The sequence below is a fragment of the Diabrotica undecimpunctata genome, chromosome 1 (assembly GCF_040954645.1).
Source record: "Diabrotica undecimpunctata isolate CICGRU chromosome 1, icDiaUnde3, whole genome shotgun sequence".
Classification (NCBI taxonomy): domain Eukaryota; kingdom Metazoa; phylum Arthropoda; class Insecta; order Coleoptera; family Chrysomelidae; genus Diabrotica; species Diabrotica undecimpunctata.
In genome coordinates, this window is record NC_092803.1 from 113,358,246 (window position 1) to 113,375,009 (window position 16,764).

General features: G+C 37.6%; 1 protein-coding gene across 4 annotated transcripts in view; it reads left to right on the forward strand.

The window, feature by feature from the left end:
• LOC140452725 (LIM domain-binding protein 2-like) overlaps positions 1 to 16,764 on the forward strand; it is a 230,145-nt gene that overhangs the window by 182,736 nt on the left and 30,645 nt on the right. For all 4 annotated transcript variants that reach the window (XM_072547058.1, XM_072547049.1, XM_072547057.1 and 1 more), the window contains exon 5: positions 3,036 to 3,208. In XM_072547058.1, coding sequence (XP_072403159.1) covers positions 3,036 to 3,208 — 173 coding nt within the window. The remainder of the gene's footprint in view (positions 1 to 3,035; positions 3,209 to 16,764) is intronic.

Consider the following 16,764-nt stretch of genomic DNA (forward strand, 5'->3'; position numbering starts at 1 on the left):
ATATTTAAATGGATATTGGATCGACATATAAGGGGGATGAATATAAATCAGTCGAAAACACAACACAAACATTAATTATCTATCCAAATCAGCAAGGTACAAACCGTAATTCATACAAAATCCAACGAGCATTTGTGCTAGACCAACTAAGCACTTAATTAGTCCTAGTAAAATGTATTACACGATCTTTTATGATAATCTTCAACCACATCTTCCACCAACTCGTTGAACTGGCGATCTAAAACGTTGCATAGTAACTCGATGCAAGAGGCTCAACATCGAGACATATGGAAAATTATGAGGCAGATATGTCCAGCAGTGGACAAGCGAAGATTGAATGATGATGCATTCTGCCTTCGCGAAAATTTCAAACCATCTTTTTAAGGTTATTGTATCATAGGTCTTCTCTCAAGTCAACGAACACTAAATTTCTGGCTGTTCTTCTCTCTACAATTTGTTAAAGTACAAATATTCTATTTCCTCATATTGGTTTTTGATTCGTTCTTTTATCAATCAACCGTACTACCTCCCCAAGGGATGTTTCCAGTTCCTGTGGCTTTCCCGTTTTTCATTTCTTTTAAGTTTCGTTTTATATCGTTCACACTGATTGGTTGTAGTTCGTTTTCGTCTATTAGATCTGTTCTAAAGTCCCTGTAATTTATTTCAAAGTGTGCTCTCTTGCTTTCGTCAATAGAGATTTGTAGTATTCTTTACACTCTGACATACTTATGGGATTTAATCTCCCTGTTCTTTTGTGATTTTTTCTGAGTCTATAAACTTCCATTCTTCAGATACTCGTGTTCCACCCACAATCTGGTTCTTTTGGTCACATTTTTTATAACTTCCCTATCCAGTAAGTGTATGTTTTCAAGTCATCTGGATTTTGTGTTTGTAGCCAGCTTCGATAGGCTTTCTATTTGGTATCTAACAACTCTCTTATTCCTTGTGACCACCACTCCGGATCTTGGTTTCGCAGATTTCGTTATACTCTGTGACCTCTTGTGCTGCATTATGATGTATAGTCTTTTATTCGGCAGTATAGTTCTTCCACCGTACTGTTTTCCTTTTTAAAATTTTGTAGTTTTGTGTGAGTTTGTACAAAAATTGAATGGATTCATTTTTTAGACTTTCCAAATTATATTTGTCTACATTCATATTTTCGGCCACTGTTTGTTGACATTTACTTTGGAATTCCACCAAATTTTCCTATTTTGGTCTTCCTAACCTTGTAAAAGATAGTTATTGTTATTAAGCATGGTATTGGACATAGGTGTGGCCTTCGAGTCAGATGATCGATTAGAGAAATGTATTTAAAATAAGCATGAAATAAAAACCATTCCAAACATGTAATTTTAGGCTAGGTCAATCTACAACTGTGTTCCAGACTGAAGTTTTTACTTTGGTGGCTTGCATTGATGAAATCGCTGACGATTCGAGTGCACGCCAAAACGAAGAGAATCAACATTTATACTGACAACCAGGCGGGCGTAAAGAATCCAATTATCAAATTAAAACTGGTAAGGAATTGCAAAGATCTCCTTAAGAACCCGGCAAAAGACAATAAAGTGTCTTTAATATGTATACCGGGTCATGAAGGGGTGCATAGGAATGAACGAGCAGATTTATTTCTTTAAGTGCTTAACTAATCATCTTCCAAGTTTAGATTATGATCTATGATCTTTTTTGGAGAATCTGTACATGGATGCATCTCAACGTTTTGCTACCTTTATGGGTATTTTCTTCAGCAGCAGATGGTTGTTGGGAAATTGAGTATTCAACATACCTTGAGTCGAAAGCAAACAGCGGGGAGGGATTCAGACACAATAATTCCTCAACGTATCAAGAGGTGAAACCCAATAATTGTAGTTAAAGCTTGCAATTAGCAATGTGACTTCTCACCTAAAAGTAGCAACAGTCAGTATAGTACTTCATTTTTCATATGGAGGGGAGTTTATTTGTTTAATGAAAGGATTTGGATAAAACATTCATGTAGCTTATATTTTAAATTCATTACTGTCTACATTGATATTTTATTTTCTTTCCTCCTTTCTTATGCCATTGAACGGAATTAAGTAAATCTATTGCTTCTATCATTCGATTTCTTTTATATCTATCTTCTTTCTTGGTTTGTAGAATCGTTGTAAGTAGTATACCTTCAATCCGTATTGTTAGTGGCAGCTAGAATTTTATAGTAGTAAAGAATATTTCCCCATGTATGTCAACGGCATCTTTTAGCTGGTAAGCTACTTTTTTACTTAAGAAGAGTTATTTTTTTTGTTTTATTCCAGCTTTTCTATCCTGGTATTTGTTCATAGCCATTATATTATTTTTTATGACCATAATATAATAGTTTTGTAAACATGGTATTTAAAACAACCAATTTCATTTTCAATCTAATACGACCTTTTTGAAATAATCCGTTACTATATTCGCGTTATATTAAATATAAAGATATGTACAACATGATCTACGGAGCTGTGATTCGTCTTCTTTCCATTATTTCTAAACCTTTCCTAGGTTGTAACAGTTATATTCTTACACACACCATAACTTCCTAGGATTGTTTTGTCAAAACAGGTAGGTATTCAAAATTCACACCTATAGAGTTTAGTGTTCGGTGAGAAAACAGTGAAAGGAATTAATTATTGTTCTGAAACTGTTTCCTTGTAGCGCCTGAGGTTGTTAAAATATTTCTTTGGAGAAAACCACAATTATAAAATATCTCTATGTGCGACGTTAGGGATCTTGTTTTTTGTGCAACCACTGACTAGTTCTACAACTTCAACTGCGATATTTATCTTAGAGTCGCTAGTACTTCCACTCGGTGTCAGATAAATTTAAATGCAAAAAATAATGTACAAAATATGAGAACAGAACAAACAAAAAAAATTGAAATCCAAATATACTACTCATAAGGCAATAAAACCTCCAACACAGACATAAAGCAGATTTATATTTATATACATATTTGAATTACTTTTTTTTGATCAAGTAATAAATTGTTTCTTCGTTTTGATTGCTTTTTTTATTTACAGCGATTGGAAGGACGTTAATTCCAAGGTATTTTAGGAGTATTTTTGAAGGTGGAGTGACTGAATTGTATTATAATATGAAACACCCTAAGGAGTCCTTCCACAATACTAGTATTACTCTGGACTGTGATCAGTGCACTATGATAACACATCATGGTAAACCTTTGTTTACCAAGGTAAGTAGTCCCTATTTGTTTAAAGTAGATCATTGTAAAATATAATATACAAAATCTGTGATTGTGAAATGACTGTGATTGTGAAATGAAAATCTGTGATTGTGAAATGACTGATTTTCAGGAGCCACAGGTAGCTGAATGACCGTCAAAGTTAATTGTGATGTAAATCGAATTGGATATGAAACCGTTTTTGTCATTCTTTGCGCAGATCGTGGTTTCAGATATTTCTTTTGTATTATACATAGCAAAACTAGTCAGAATAAGTATTGATTGATTGGTTTACGGGTTTATAGGTCGTGATCCAGAATGATTTCTCCCAGATGTTCCGTCTGCAGCTTCGGCAGACACTATCAAAAATAATACGACAACGATATGACCATGGCTTACAAACAAGGAATCTATTATACAAACAAAAAATTTTTTTCTTACAGGATGATCATTTTAGACAATAGATTTTAAGATTATATTCCTGATGAAGTATATTGTGACTTCTTTCACACGTTTTTGTTCCATGCCGGTCTGAGACTGTACAGAGGAGCTGTAAACTTGTAACGAAAATCAGCTCAAGGTGGCCAAAGAGAAGATCAGCTGGTAATAAACCGATAGTACAAAACAACAATACGAAGATCTCGTTTGTTAAAATCAGGAGCGTCCTTGGGGTGGGTAAGGATATGACTAATAGAAGAATAATAGATAATAGATGGATAACCGTCAGAAAACATATCAAAGAATTATATAAGCAAAACCGTCAAAAAAGTTATATCTTCAATTGAATAAAATCATCAAAAAAATAATAACTTAAAAAAAACGTATTTATTCATTGTTAAAAAAAGGGCAAATACTAACATCAATAACCTAATAACTAAATAAATTGCGGTTCTCGATCAAAACAAAATAAATGATTGTTCAAAATTAATTTCTGCTTAAAACTTCATAAAAATTGATTAACAGAACATCATTGTTTAATATTACTATTTGTTACACAAATATACTCACAATAATAAAAAATGAGTAACTTCTCGATAATTGAAATTGGTACAAAGTCAATCATAGGATGAATTATACGAATGTGTCCCTAATCGACCATAAACCTTAAAAATTTAATAAATACTTACGAACTCACTTTTGAAAGTAGTTTACCTCTGGAGGCCATATGTTGTGGTCGCAGATAAGACCTCAAAAGTTCCTTAATATTGTTGTGAATTTATTAATTGTTAAGTCTTTAATTTATAATGTCTTGTTCTTATCTTAATTCATTAAAAAGCACAATGACTGATATTTATTTATTTTCACTAAACATACATAATTTATTAAAAAGCGAACGTAACATTTTATCGCGAGCGCGTCGTCCGAATTAACTGTTCCTTCCAAATAAAATGTCCTTTATATATGCCATTGCCTTTACGCTAGAATCATCGAACAGCCTTCTCGATTAGCGGTGAAATTATAACAGTAAGGCAAACGGGTATTTTTACATCGGCTCGACCGTTTCTGGAAGGTTCATTCAGGTAAATTTCTGCCGGCTAATAGAATACTCTCGTAAAATCTAAAAACAGAACACATTAGTCATAATATTTACGGTTATTTTAGGCCAGGATAATTATCGTAACATTGCCCCCCTCTTAAAAGATGGTTCCTCCTGGAACCTTGTCGGGACTGAAACCGGAACTGTATGCTGGTATCGGCAACTGGACCCTCTTTTACAACTTCCAGTTGTATAAAAATGACAAGGGACGGTTTTCTCTCCGCACCAGTAACTATGCGGATTGCAACAGACTAACACCTGGACTTCGGTGTCTTTAAAGATCTCCTCCACCATATTTCGGATAACCCTCCAATCTAATTGGCGGCACTCCAACTTTGGCATGGCTAACTTTTGCACGTCGGACTCTAGTACGTGCTCTCTCAATTGAAGTAAGGCTTCCCACACATCTCGGTAGGTAGGTTGGTCACGGGCAGTGTCTTTTGTTACCAGGTAGAAGAGGTAACGTGATGCATCTTGGAGTTTCAAGGTTTTACCGGGAGCTGGCACCTGGCATTGAAGTTCTGCAACTCGACCAAACTTCCTTCGAAAGACGGATGCCAACCCTGGTGCGTCTTTGATACTGGCCGGGATGGTAAGGGCCAGCGAGTAGTCATCGGGGAGCGCGAGTAGATCTTGCTTTTCTTCAGTGGTAACACCATGTCTTGCTTTACCGGTACCTCCATAGGCACCCATGAATTCCTCAAACGTGAGGTCAGACACGTCTTGGACTTGGTTTACTTCCACTTCTTCATCTACGTCGTGGTCACCTTCGAAAGACGCCAGCCGGTTATGGTGTACTATCATCGGCTTTCCCCTCGGAATCTTGCTTATTCGGTAGATGACATCGTTGATCTTCTCCATGATGAGGTATGGACCTTCCCAAAACTGCTGCAATTTGGGAGAACAACCTTTTCGCTTCTTGGGATTATACAGCCATACTTTGTCGTTCTTCTTAAAGCAACCCTTTTCGGCTTGTGTATCGTACCGTTTCTTCATTCGGTCGCTAGCGATCTGAAGGTGGGAACGGACCAACTCATGTACATCGTCCATTCTTCTTCGTAATTCGATCACATAATCTTCACCTGCTACATCTTCTCCAGGTCGACACCCAAATTCTAGATCACAAGGTAGTCGCATTTCGCGTCCGAATAGGACTCTGGCTGGTGTCTGGCCCGTTGATTCGTTAACAGCAGATCTGTAGGCCATTGTGAAGAACGGAAGGTATTGGTCCCAGTCTCGCTGATGATCGGACACCATCTTTGTCAAATACTTGCCAACTGTCCTATTCATTCGTTCTACCATACCATCCGATTGCGGATGATACGCGGTAGTTCTTGTTTTCTTCATGCCTAGTCTATCACATATTCCTTGGAATAGATCACTTTCAAAGTTCCTGCCTTGGTCACTATGGATCTCCAAAGGCACTCCAAATCGGCTGATATATTCTTGGATCAACTTATCTGCAACGGTGGCGGCCTTCTGGTCTGGAAGTGCATAAATCTCGACCCACTTAGTGAAGTAATCCATTACTACCAACATGTACTTGCCCCCATTTTCACTTTCTGGAAATGGCCCTGCAATGTCCAAAGCTATTCTTTCAAACGGGCTTCCAACATTATATTGTCTCATAGGAGCTCTCCTTTTCCGGTGAGGCCCGTTACTCGTAGCACAAATAGTACATTTCTTACACCAGTCTTTTACGTCGTCGGAACTGTTCATCCAATAAAACCGTTCCCGAATTCGCTGAAGGGTTTTCCTTACACCAAAATGCCCTCCCGATGGACTGTCGTGTAACTGACGAAGTACTTCGGCTATTCTGCTCTTTGGAATCACCAACTGTCTTCTTTTCTCTGAACCGTCATCATTTTCCAGGACTCGTTTGAGCAAGCCATCTTCGATGATAAATGAGTCCCACTGGGCCCAATACGTCTTAACTACTGAGCATAGGTTTGATATTTCCTGCCAAGGTGGTCGACGGTTTTCCTCTTTCCATTTTCGGATTTTCTCTATAACTGGATCTCTCTCTTGTTCTTCCCTTATCTTAGTAGGCGTCCAGTCGTCGTTGACAATCGTCGTTCTTAGCACTGCTGCTTCCTTGGATTCCGTTTTGTTGCAGTGGGGACACTCTGCTGGGCATGGCCGTCTGGAAAGAGAATCAGCGTTTCTGTGGCTAACTCCGGCTCGGTGCTCAATCTTAAAATCGTATTCTTGGAGTCGTTCGATCCACCTGGCTATCTGACCCTCTGGATTCTTAAACTGCATCAACCACTTAAGGGCGGCATGGTCGGTTCGGATTAAAAACTTCCTTCCATAGAGGTATTGATAGAAGTGCTCTACTGATTTCACTACTGCCAGAAGTTCTCTTCTCGTGACGCAATAATTCCGCTCAGGTTTTGAAAGAACTTTACTAAAATATCCGAGGACTCGTTCCTGTCCTCCTTGAATCTGAGACAGCACTCCTCCAATTCCCACATTACTTGCATCTGTATCTAAGATGAACTCTCCTTCTGGCAGTGGATACCCTAAAATTGGTGCTGTTATTAAATGCTTTTTCAAGGTCTCAAAGGCATTTTGGCAGTCTGTATCCCAGCGGTAATCTCTTGCTTCCTCCGTAAGTCGCGTTAATGGCTTAGCGATATCTGCAAACTTCTTAATAAACCTCCGGTAGTAAGTACATAGTCCAAGAAAACTTCTCACTTGATGTTTGTCAGTTGGTTTTGGCCATTCCTTAATGGAATCGATTTTTCCCTTATCCACGGCCACTCCTTCTTTACTGACTATATGACCCAGATAATTGACTTTACCTTGAAATAGCTGGCACTTCTTGGGGTTTAACATCAATTGGGCAGCTTTAAGTCGATTAAAAACGTTTTCTAAATTCTTCAGATGTTCTTCGAATGTCTCCCCCAAGACGATTATGTCATCCAAATAAACCAGGCATGTTTTCCAAGATAACCCTCTCAACACATTTTCCATAAGCCTCTCAAATGTCGCAGGAGCATTACAGAGTCCAAATGGCATAACGTTGAATTGCCACAATCCAGATCCTGTGGTGAAGGCCGTCTTTTCTTTATCTACTGGGTCCATTTCTACCTGCCAGTATCCAGACTTCAAATCCAAAGTAGAAAACAATTTACTTCCAGCCAATGTGTCCAATGTGTCATCGATCCGAGGCAGAGGATAACTATCTTTCTTGGTAACGTTGTTCAGCAAACGGTAATCCACACAGAACCTTGTCGTTCCGTCTTTCTTCTTAACCAGGACCACCGGAGAGACCCATGGGCTCGTAGAAGGTTCTATCACCCCGTCTTTCTTCATTTCCTGAACAATCGTTTCAGCTTCCTCTCTTTTCGCCTGTGGTAATCGTCGAGCTGTTTGACGAATTGGCTTAGCATTACCAGTATCAATTTTATGCTTGACAACGGTAGTTCTTCCCGTCTTTCCTCCTTTCGGTACGAAAATATCACGATACTGCCGAAGAAATTCCCTTAATTTCCTTTTCTCCATCTGATTTAGAGACTGTCCTGCAACTGCAACCATTTGGTCGAATTTGTCGTTGGAATTATCAGATGTTGTCGCCTGACGGATTATGGATGTCACAGGTACACAAGTTCCTACCTTTGTCTCTTTCTTGATGGTCACTGGGTAGTCGTTGACATTGATAAGTCTCACAGGAATTTCTTTAGCCGAAGTCACCAATTCCTTTCCAATTATGATTCCACGGCCAACCTCATCGTCGTGGTTCCAAGGCTCCATCATAACAGGTCTCCCTTCGTCTACAATTCCCTGTAGTCGCGCTACTATGATCGTTTCGCTTCTCGCAGGCACGACTGTATCTTCTGTAATGGCTGCTTGCACAGTGTTGTCATTATGTGGATGGAGAAATACCTCCTCGTTGCCAACTTTGATTACCTTATTCTTAAAATCCAATTGGAATCCATGCATATTCATTACGTCCATTCCTAATATAACATCCTCTTCGATGTCAGCAACTATAACAGTATGGACAAACTTTTCTGCCCCAATTCCCAATTGTACCTGGATTTCTCCATGAATGTTGGCATTTTCACCTGTAGCGGTCCGAAGTCGTAACCTCGTTGGTAACAGTTTCTTTCGGCTGTTTATAACTGTCGGGCGTATAATGGTTCTGGTCGCTCCGGTATCCACCAACAACGTATGTCTTTTACCATTTATTTCTCCATCTACATATACACTATCTTCACGACATTTCAAAGAAGCTATTAGTATAAGAGGGTCTTTGGAAAAGTTCCGGGTCGAAGCTGCTCCCCTAAAGCCGACTTGTTCTGGTTTTTCCGATGGTGAGTTTCTTGATTTTATGGTCTTCGTTTTCTTGCATGTCATGCTTTTTATCAAATTAAAGAGCTGGTCAAGTTTATCTTCATCTCCTTCCTCTTTTACAGTCCTAACTTTACTGTACCCGCCAGAGGCCTGCGTAGCTGACTCGTATTCGAGGGCGGCGGATAAGACATCAACCAGCGTCTTGTGACGAGCTAATCGTAGTGTTCTCTGCATTTCATGATCACGAAGACCATCAATAAACGTTTGAACGGCCAATTTTTCCATCATGTCTTCGGGAGCTGTTGGATAAGCATATCGTACTAATCTGGCAATATCTACCTCATATTCTTGAAGAGCCTCCTCTTTCTTCTGTCTACGATTTTTAAGCTGTGACTGATATACATGCTCCAAATGTTCGTGGCCATATCGCATATTTAACCTCTTCTTCAGTTGTTCGAAATCATCGGTCTCCTCTACTGCTATGGTCTGAAGCACATCTAAGGCATCTCCTCGAAGAGCGATAGTCAGGTTTACCGCCTTTTCTTTTTCAGACCATCCATTTGCTCTTGCGGCTGATTCGAACTGTTTCATGTAGTTGTTCCATGATGATTTTCCGTCGAAAGTTGGGACTTTAACATGAATAGAACCTCCACTTCCTTCAAATTTCGGCCGTGTCTCCAACTTACATTTCGTCTCGTCTTCTTTTATCTCCACTGTAATTGGATTGTTTCCTCTCTCTGCTGTCCCGGTTTCCTCCATCTTCTTTTCCATCTCTTTCCATATCTTTTCTTCGAAGGCCAACATATCGGCAGCAACTTGGTTTTTTAACGAAGATATTCTATCGTCCAGGGCAGACATCTCAGAAGTGACTTTAGAGATTTCCGAAGAGATGTTAGCAGAGACTTTGCTTTCCAGAGAAGAAATCTCGTTAGAAACTTTGCTTTCTAAAGAAGCGATGTCGCCGGATACTTTGGCTACATCAGAAGAAACTTTCGAAATATCGTCAGAAACTTTGTTCTCCAATTTCGAAATCGACGAGATGACAGCATCATGTTTGTCTTCAAATATATAAGTCTCTGGATCTAGTCCTTCTTCTAGCAAAGCGTTCTTTAGTCGTTGGACTAACTCAGCCTTTTTTCCGGTGGAAGATAATTCTCTGTCTTCAAGATGTCTTCTTAAATTAGTCACTGTCAGCTCATAAATCGTAGCCATTTTCACAATTTATTTTATATTCACTTGTATTATTATTATAAGTCTAATTTATGTTCGATCCCACTCTGACACCATTTGTTGTGAATTTATTAATTGTTAAGTCTTTAATTTATAATGTCTTGTTCTTATCTTAATTCATTAAAAAGCACAATGACTGATATTTATTTATTTTCACTAAACATACATAATTTATTAAAAAGCGAACGTAACATTTTATCGCGAGCGCGTCGTCCGAATTAACTGTTCCTTCCAAATAAAATGTCCTTTATATATGCCATTGCCTTTACGCTAGAATCATCGAACAGCCTTCTCGATTAGCGGTGAAATTATAACAGTAAGGCAAACGGGTATTTTTACATCGGCTCGACCGTTTCTGGAAGGTTCATTCAGGTAAATTTCTGCCGGCTAATAGAATACTCTCGTAAAATCTAAAAACAGAACACATTAGTCATAATATTTACGGTTATTTTAGGCCAGGATAATTATCGTAACAATATCTAGCGGCAGAAATGAAACGTTAAAGCAGAACGGGAAGAAATCATAACATATAGAAAAATCTTACTATATTTTATGATTTAATCATAAGAATTACTCAGATTTACCGCTTAATGCGAGTTCCCGATCACACAACCGTATTAAAAAAAAAAAGAAACGAATTTTAACGTCGCCAGCCATCGCAATAACAAAAATAATAATGAATTGAGATCTGGGCGTTTGGGTTTTATACCCTATCGCCAGACTAATTTAGGGTAATATATACGTTTTTATTATTTACTATGACCCCCACACATACACATGCACACCTACCCAGTTGACAATCACCAGATGGCCTCACTGTAACTAGCCTATTATACGGTGAGATTTGTCCTGCGACTACTGCGCTCACCAATTCCGAGGTGTAATATTATCGTCCCCATGCAATTTATGGCACAGAGGAAAAAGTGTTGCCTAAGCGATGCCCCAGAGAGCTGGCATACTCTGAAGGATTATATTATAGCCTTGGCACGGTACACGAGACAAAAGGAAACATGAATAACCGCCCAGAAGAGTACTCATAAACGAGTGACACTTTTAAGTCCATAAATAAAAATATAAGGAGATCAATAACGATCGTACAGGTAAACCTTCAAAGCAGCTTCAGCAGAACTTACTTTTGCTATAGGAGGGTTCGATTTCACCTTGATACCAGAAGACTAGACACACAAGGCTAGATAAAGATGTTCACGAAGAGCTTGTATATATAGCAGAATTGCAGAAGTCGACGGCTGCAGTACGACCTGTATAGAACATATGGCTTCTAGATAAGATAAAATAAGTTTTAATTTTTCACTTGTTTAAAATCAACCGGATAATTTTAATATTTTTATTGATGACAAAATAGCTGTTACTCGTTTTGAAACTCGTTACTATGAGTGTCAGGAAATTTTGTAAATAAAAATGATAATGTGGAAATGAAAATTGCGTTATTTAACAAGGAAAATGCATTTTCCAAAGTGCATTTCGCAGTGATGAAAAATCATAAATTTGTAAATGGGGCGCATTTTTGAGAAAGGGGTGAATTTCTCCCTATCCATTAGGGTGCATTTTGGTGAATTCTATGCACTTTTCATAGATATGAATCTATAGAAAAGTTCAAAATTAAATTTTCTGTCGAAATGCCAGTTTATAGAGTTTTGTGGAAATTCGATACAAAATCAGTGCAAACTCGATACTCGAGCGATTTGGGGTCGCTGAAAACTAATATATTGTCAGTGATGGTGTGCGAGACACATGGTGCACAGGTCGGGCCTCGTATCGCAGAGTTTTGTGGAAATTCGATACAACTGGTGCCCAGGACGGCCTCGGCTTCTAGAGTTTTGTGAAAATTCACAATGGACACTAATATCATATCGGCGATAGTGTGCGAGGCACCTGTGGCACAGGATGGCCTCGGCTCCTGGAGGAGTTTGGTGTAAATTCGATAAACGGACCTCGTCGCGAAAATGGGCCCTTCCAATTCTGTAGTAGTAACGTCACGAAATACGGTATTTCATGGCGCTACTTCTGTGGCTATAGAGGAAAAGTAATATATCATCATCATCAGTGGTGCTACAGCTCTAGTTGAGCCTTGACCTTCCCCAGTCTATTTCGCCAGTCGTTTCTGTTCATCGCCAACCGTTGCCAATTTGCCGCGCCGATTTTCCTTGCGTCCTCGTCCACACCGTCCCTCCATATCAGTCGTGGTCTGCCTCTACTCCTATTTCCCACTGGGACCGATAATAGAGTTCTACTGGGTGGGTAATTTTCATTTGCTCTTGACACATGTCCAGCCCATCTAAGCCTACCTATTTTTATGAAGGATATTACATCTCTACCATTTACTATTTTTTTATACTTCTCGTACAATTCGAAATTATATCGCCTTCTCCAAATACCATTCTCACAGAATGCACCCATTATTCTTCTTAGTATCTTCCTTTCGAAGACGAGCAGAAGATTTGCGTCTGTTTTGGAGATGGTCCATGTTTCTGACCCATATGTCAGCACTGGTAGGATGAGTGTTCTATATATTATTAGTTTGGTTTTCTGGCTTAAATTTCTGTTTTTTAGCTGCTTGCTTAGTCCAAAATAACATTTGTTTGCTAGCAGTACCCTCCGTTTTACTTCTTCAGATGTGTCATTATCGTTTGTTATGAGAGAACCCAAATATGTAAACTTATTTACTACCTCAAAATTATATTGGTCTATACTGAAGTTTTCTTCGGCGTTTCTAGCTCTATCTCTGTTATTTGGAATAGATGCTAACATTTTGGATTTTTCATCGTTTATTTTAAGGCCCATATTTTGTTCGGCTGTCAAGAAGGTGGAAGTCATCTCTTTAAGTCCTCGTGTAGTACGTGCGATCAAATCCAGATCGTCAGCGTAAGCCATAATCTGCGTTGATTTATTAAAGATTGTTCCCCTATTGTGTAACTCGGCATCTCTTATAGTCTTTTCTAACGCTATATTAAAGAGAAGGCACGCCAGCGCGTCTCCCTGCCTTAACCCTGCATATGTTTCAAACGCTTGTGACATATCGCCTTGTATTTGCACTCTGCAGATCACTTTACTCATAGTTGTTTTTACGAGCCTTATTAATTTATGGGGAATGTTAAGTTCATTCATGGCTTCGTATAATTTACCTCTTAGGACGCTATCGTACGCTGACTTAAAGTCCACAAAGAGATGGAACGTGTCAATATTAAATTCATTGGTTTTTTCTAAGATTTGACGTAGCACAAAAATCTGGTCAATTGTTGACCTACCTGGCCTAAAACCGCTTTGATACTCACCAAGGATTTCTTCCACGTACGTACTTAAACGGCTGTACAGGGTGTTGGAGAATATTTTGTACATTGTATTCAGAAGAGTTATACCCCTATAATTTTTACATTCCAACAAATCTCCCTTTTTGTGCAGTGGACATATGATTCCAGTGCACCATTCCTCTGGCATTTGTTCTTCTTTCCAGACTTTGACTATTATGTTGTGAATTTGGTGCATAATGCTGTTACCTCCATGTTTGATGAGCTCTGCGGGGATACAAATGCGGGGAAAAGTAATATAACGCCATTATAAAAGCTTCGCTTCAATAAACAAAAATAAAAATGCTAATACAAAAACTATTTGGTTCTCGGATATTACTGAACAGCTGGCAACGTTGCGTTTATTTTTAGTAGGACTCGATTAGCAGCTGGTTGTCATTACCCTTATCAGTGAAATAATCATACCTAGATTGTTCAACTTTTTATATTGTTATAGAATTATAGATGCACTTATTTTTATACCGATTTTGTTATTTTCCCGATTTATTAGCCTTTATTTAATAACTAGATATAATTAGTTGCATTATTTTCTGCCACAACCCGTTAGTATTTAAATTTATTGTATCTGAAAAACAAAACAATATTCTGTTTCCCTGCGACGTTGTTAATCCAATATCAGACTCATAACATGGTGTAATGCTAAGGAAATTACAAATATTCTGAAAATATAAAAAATCGCACAGTCCGTAAAGAATAAATTGTCTAAGTAAATTCAAGAAGTAGACTGAATTTTAAAAAAATAGGGGGTTGGATACGAGCCCAAAAAGTCAAAAAAAGTTTCAGTAGTAATATCCCTAGGACATTGATAACAGACGGGATAATTTCATGACAATCGAAAGCTCGTTCCTTGGTAACAGCATGAAGGCTGAGTGCTGTTACCAAGCAACGAGCTTGAGAAATTTGTCATGAAATTATGAGGCATTCATCAATGTCCGAGGGATATTCGGCGGATAATTTTTCGAAAAAAAAATCATAACATAACGAAACATTTATTTATTAAAAGTACAGTTAGTGAAAGTACAATTATTAAAATTTAAGTTAACATTAGATTTATTTAACATTAGACATTTTGAAATTTATTTGGATGAAGTTGTCAAACTCAATCGTGTTGTCATAGGAATTGAAAATTGCACTGAATGCAATTATCAGTCTAATGTTGACATGATTGGGTGAAATTGTTCCACATGACACAAAATGACGAAATTTGAATGGTTGTTAGAACAGTCGAAAAATTATCTAGATAACGAAATGTATAGATTTTTGTGTGGAAGTTCCTGGAAATATACTTATTAATAAGCAAGGTACTTTTTACGTGTAGGCTATTGTAAATTATGTAATTCTGTACTCTGTAGTTCTAACTGGAATTGCCGGCGCCTGCAGGCGTGACGAGTTAGTCGAGAGAAGTGAAGGACACAGAAGGACTAGAAATTTCACTTCCACGTAACATTCAAGCAAACTGCTGTTTAATAATTTATCCATTTATTGCTCATCATCCAGCCTCAAAAGTCCACTGCTGAACATAGGCCTCTTCCTCGTGTTTTCATCCCCGTCTATCTTGCGCCATTCTTATCCAGTATCCATGTATTGTTACTAAGCTAAAAATGAAAATACGCCCCCACGGTACTAAAGTACACGGTACGGAAAGTGTTTAAATTAAGTTGGGAATCCTATTGTAAATTGATATCTGATATCACCTGAACGTTATATAGTTGACATACTCCAGTCGTCAAGAGACGAAAATATCACTGAACCACTAAAAATAATATGAACAAGCTGAATTTTGAAGGGAATATTAATTTTGGGACCCCAAAAAAGATGTAAAAAAGTTTACCACTTTTACCTCCGGGCTTCCCCCTAAAACCCACCTCGCAGGGGGGTAAAATCGCATAAAAGTCGACTTACCAAGAATCTGTACACCGTAGAAAAAAACGTTTCAAATAAAAAATGTAGCTGAGATAATAGTAAACAAAAATGTTTGTAAGCATTTTTTGTGTAGAATGAACTGTTCTTTTAGAAACAACGCTTGAAGCAGCCGTCGATTTTGCATGTCAGTTACGCGCGCGAAATCAATGTTCAATAAAATTTGTATCAATTCGACGGTAAAAATTCGATATCTTTTGATCCAAATGTCCTATCGACAAAAATTTGCAAACACTTGCAAAAAAAAACAATTGCAAACTCGATAAGGAACGAGTGTTCGTCAAATTACCAAAATATAAAAAGTATTTATTTCGATGAGATACATCTAAAAAATGTTACTCAAAGCGATTCGGGAAATTGTTTTTTTTTGTAATACGTTATTTGTTACTAACAATTTCTGGCCCACTTGGAAAACTTAAAAAAAACCTTTGAAAAAAATATATATAAATCGAATAAAAAAAGTTTGGTGGGGTAGAAATTCAAACAAAAATTTAGTCGGTATAATATGCTCTGCTTATAGGGCTAAACCGTTCGCCTATTATAATAAATTGATTGAAAAATAGATCACTTTTTGTTCTTGATACATTAATAACTGTTATCTCACGGATTTATACTGGACGGTCATTAAATCCGATATGATGGACTTTTTTTGGGGTTCCTCATTTGTGCTCATTTAGATCACACTTAAATTCAGTAACCGAAAAACGAAGAAACGGGTTTCAATAGTATTGGATTTCGCTCAGCTTTATTTTCGGTAAAAACTTTGTACTCAGTTTTTTTTCATTATTGACAAAATAAAACGATACGTTCACTTTCACGTAATTAACAGATAACTCTGTACTCATATTTAAAGTTTTTAAAAGGTGATTCTACATAACGGTAAAGATGATTTTTCACAATAGGCATCACATTGATGTTAAGGTATGCGTTATCTAGCAAGCCTCATATATGTTGTAGATGGATCTCATATTTAGAGAACTTTCGCAGTTTGATCAAAGCGGTAAAGAAAGAATTATGCGGTATTATAAAATTGTTGCGATTTAATTTTACTTTTAACTTTTCCCGGTTTTTTTTATTATTAACTTCTTTTTCTTTTTATGACATCTCGTAACATGACTCGTCTGTTTTTCAATGTGCCCCAGTGAATTTACTACTCTATTTGTTGTCATTCGGCTTATATGGTCGTTCAATTTGGTCAGTTAATTCTTTATCTACTTTTTCTTTTATTCTTTTTTGGTAGATATTTTCGATCGTTT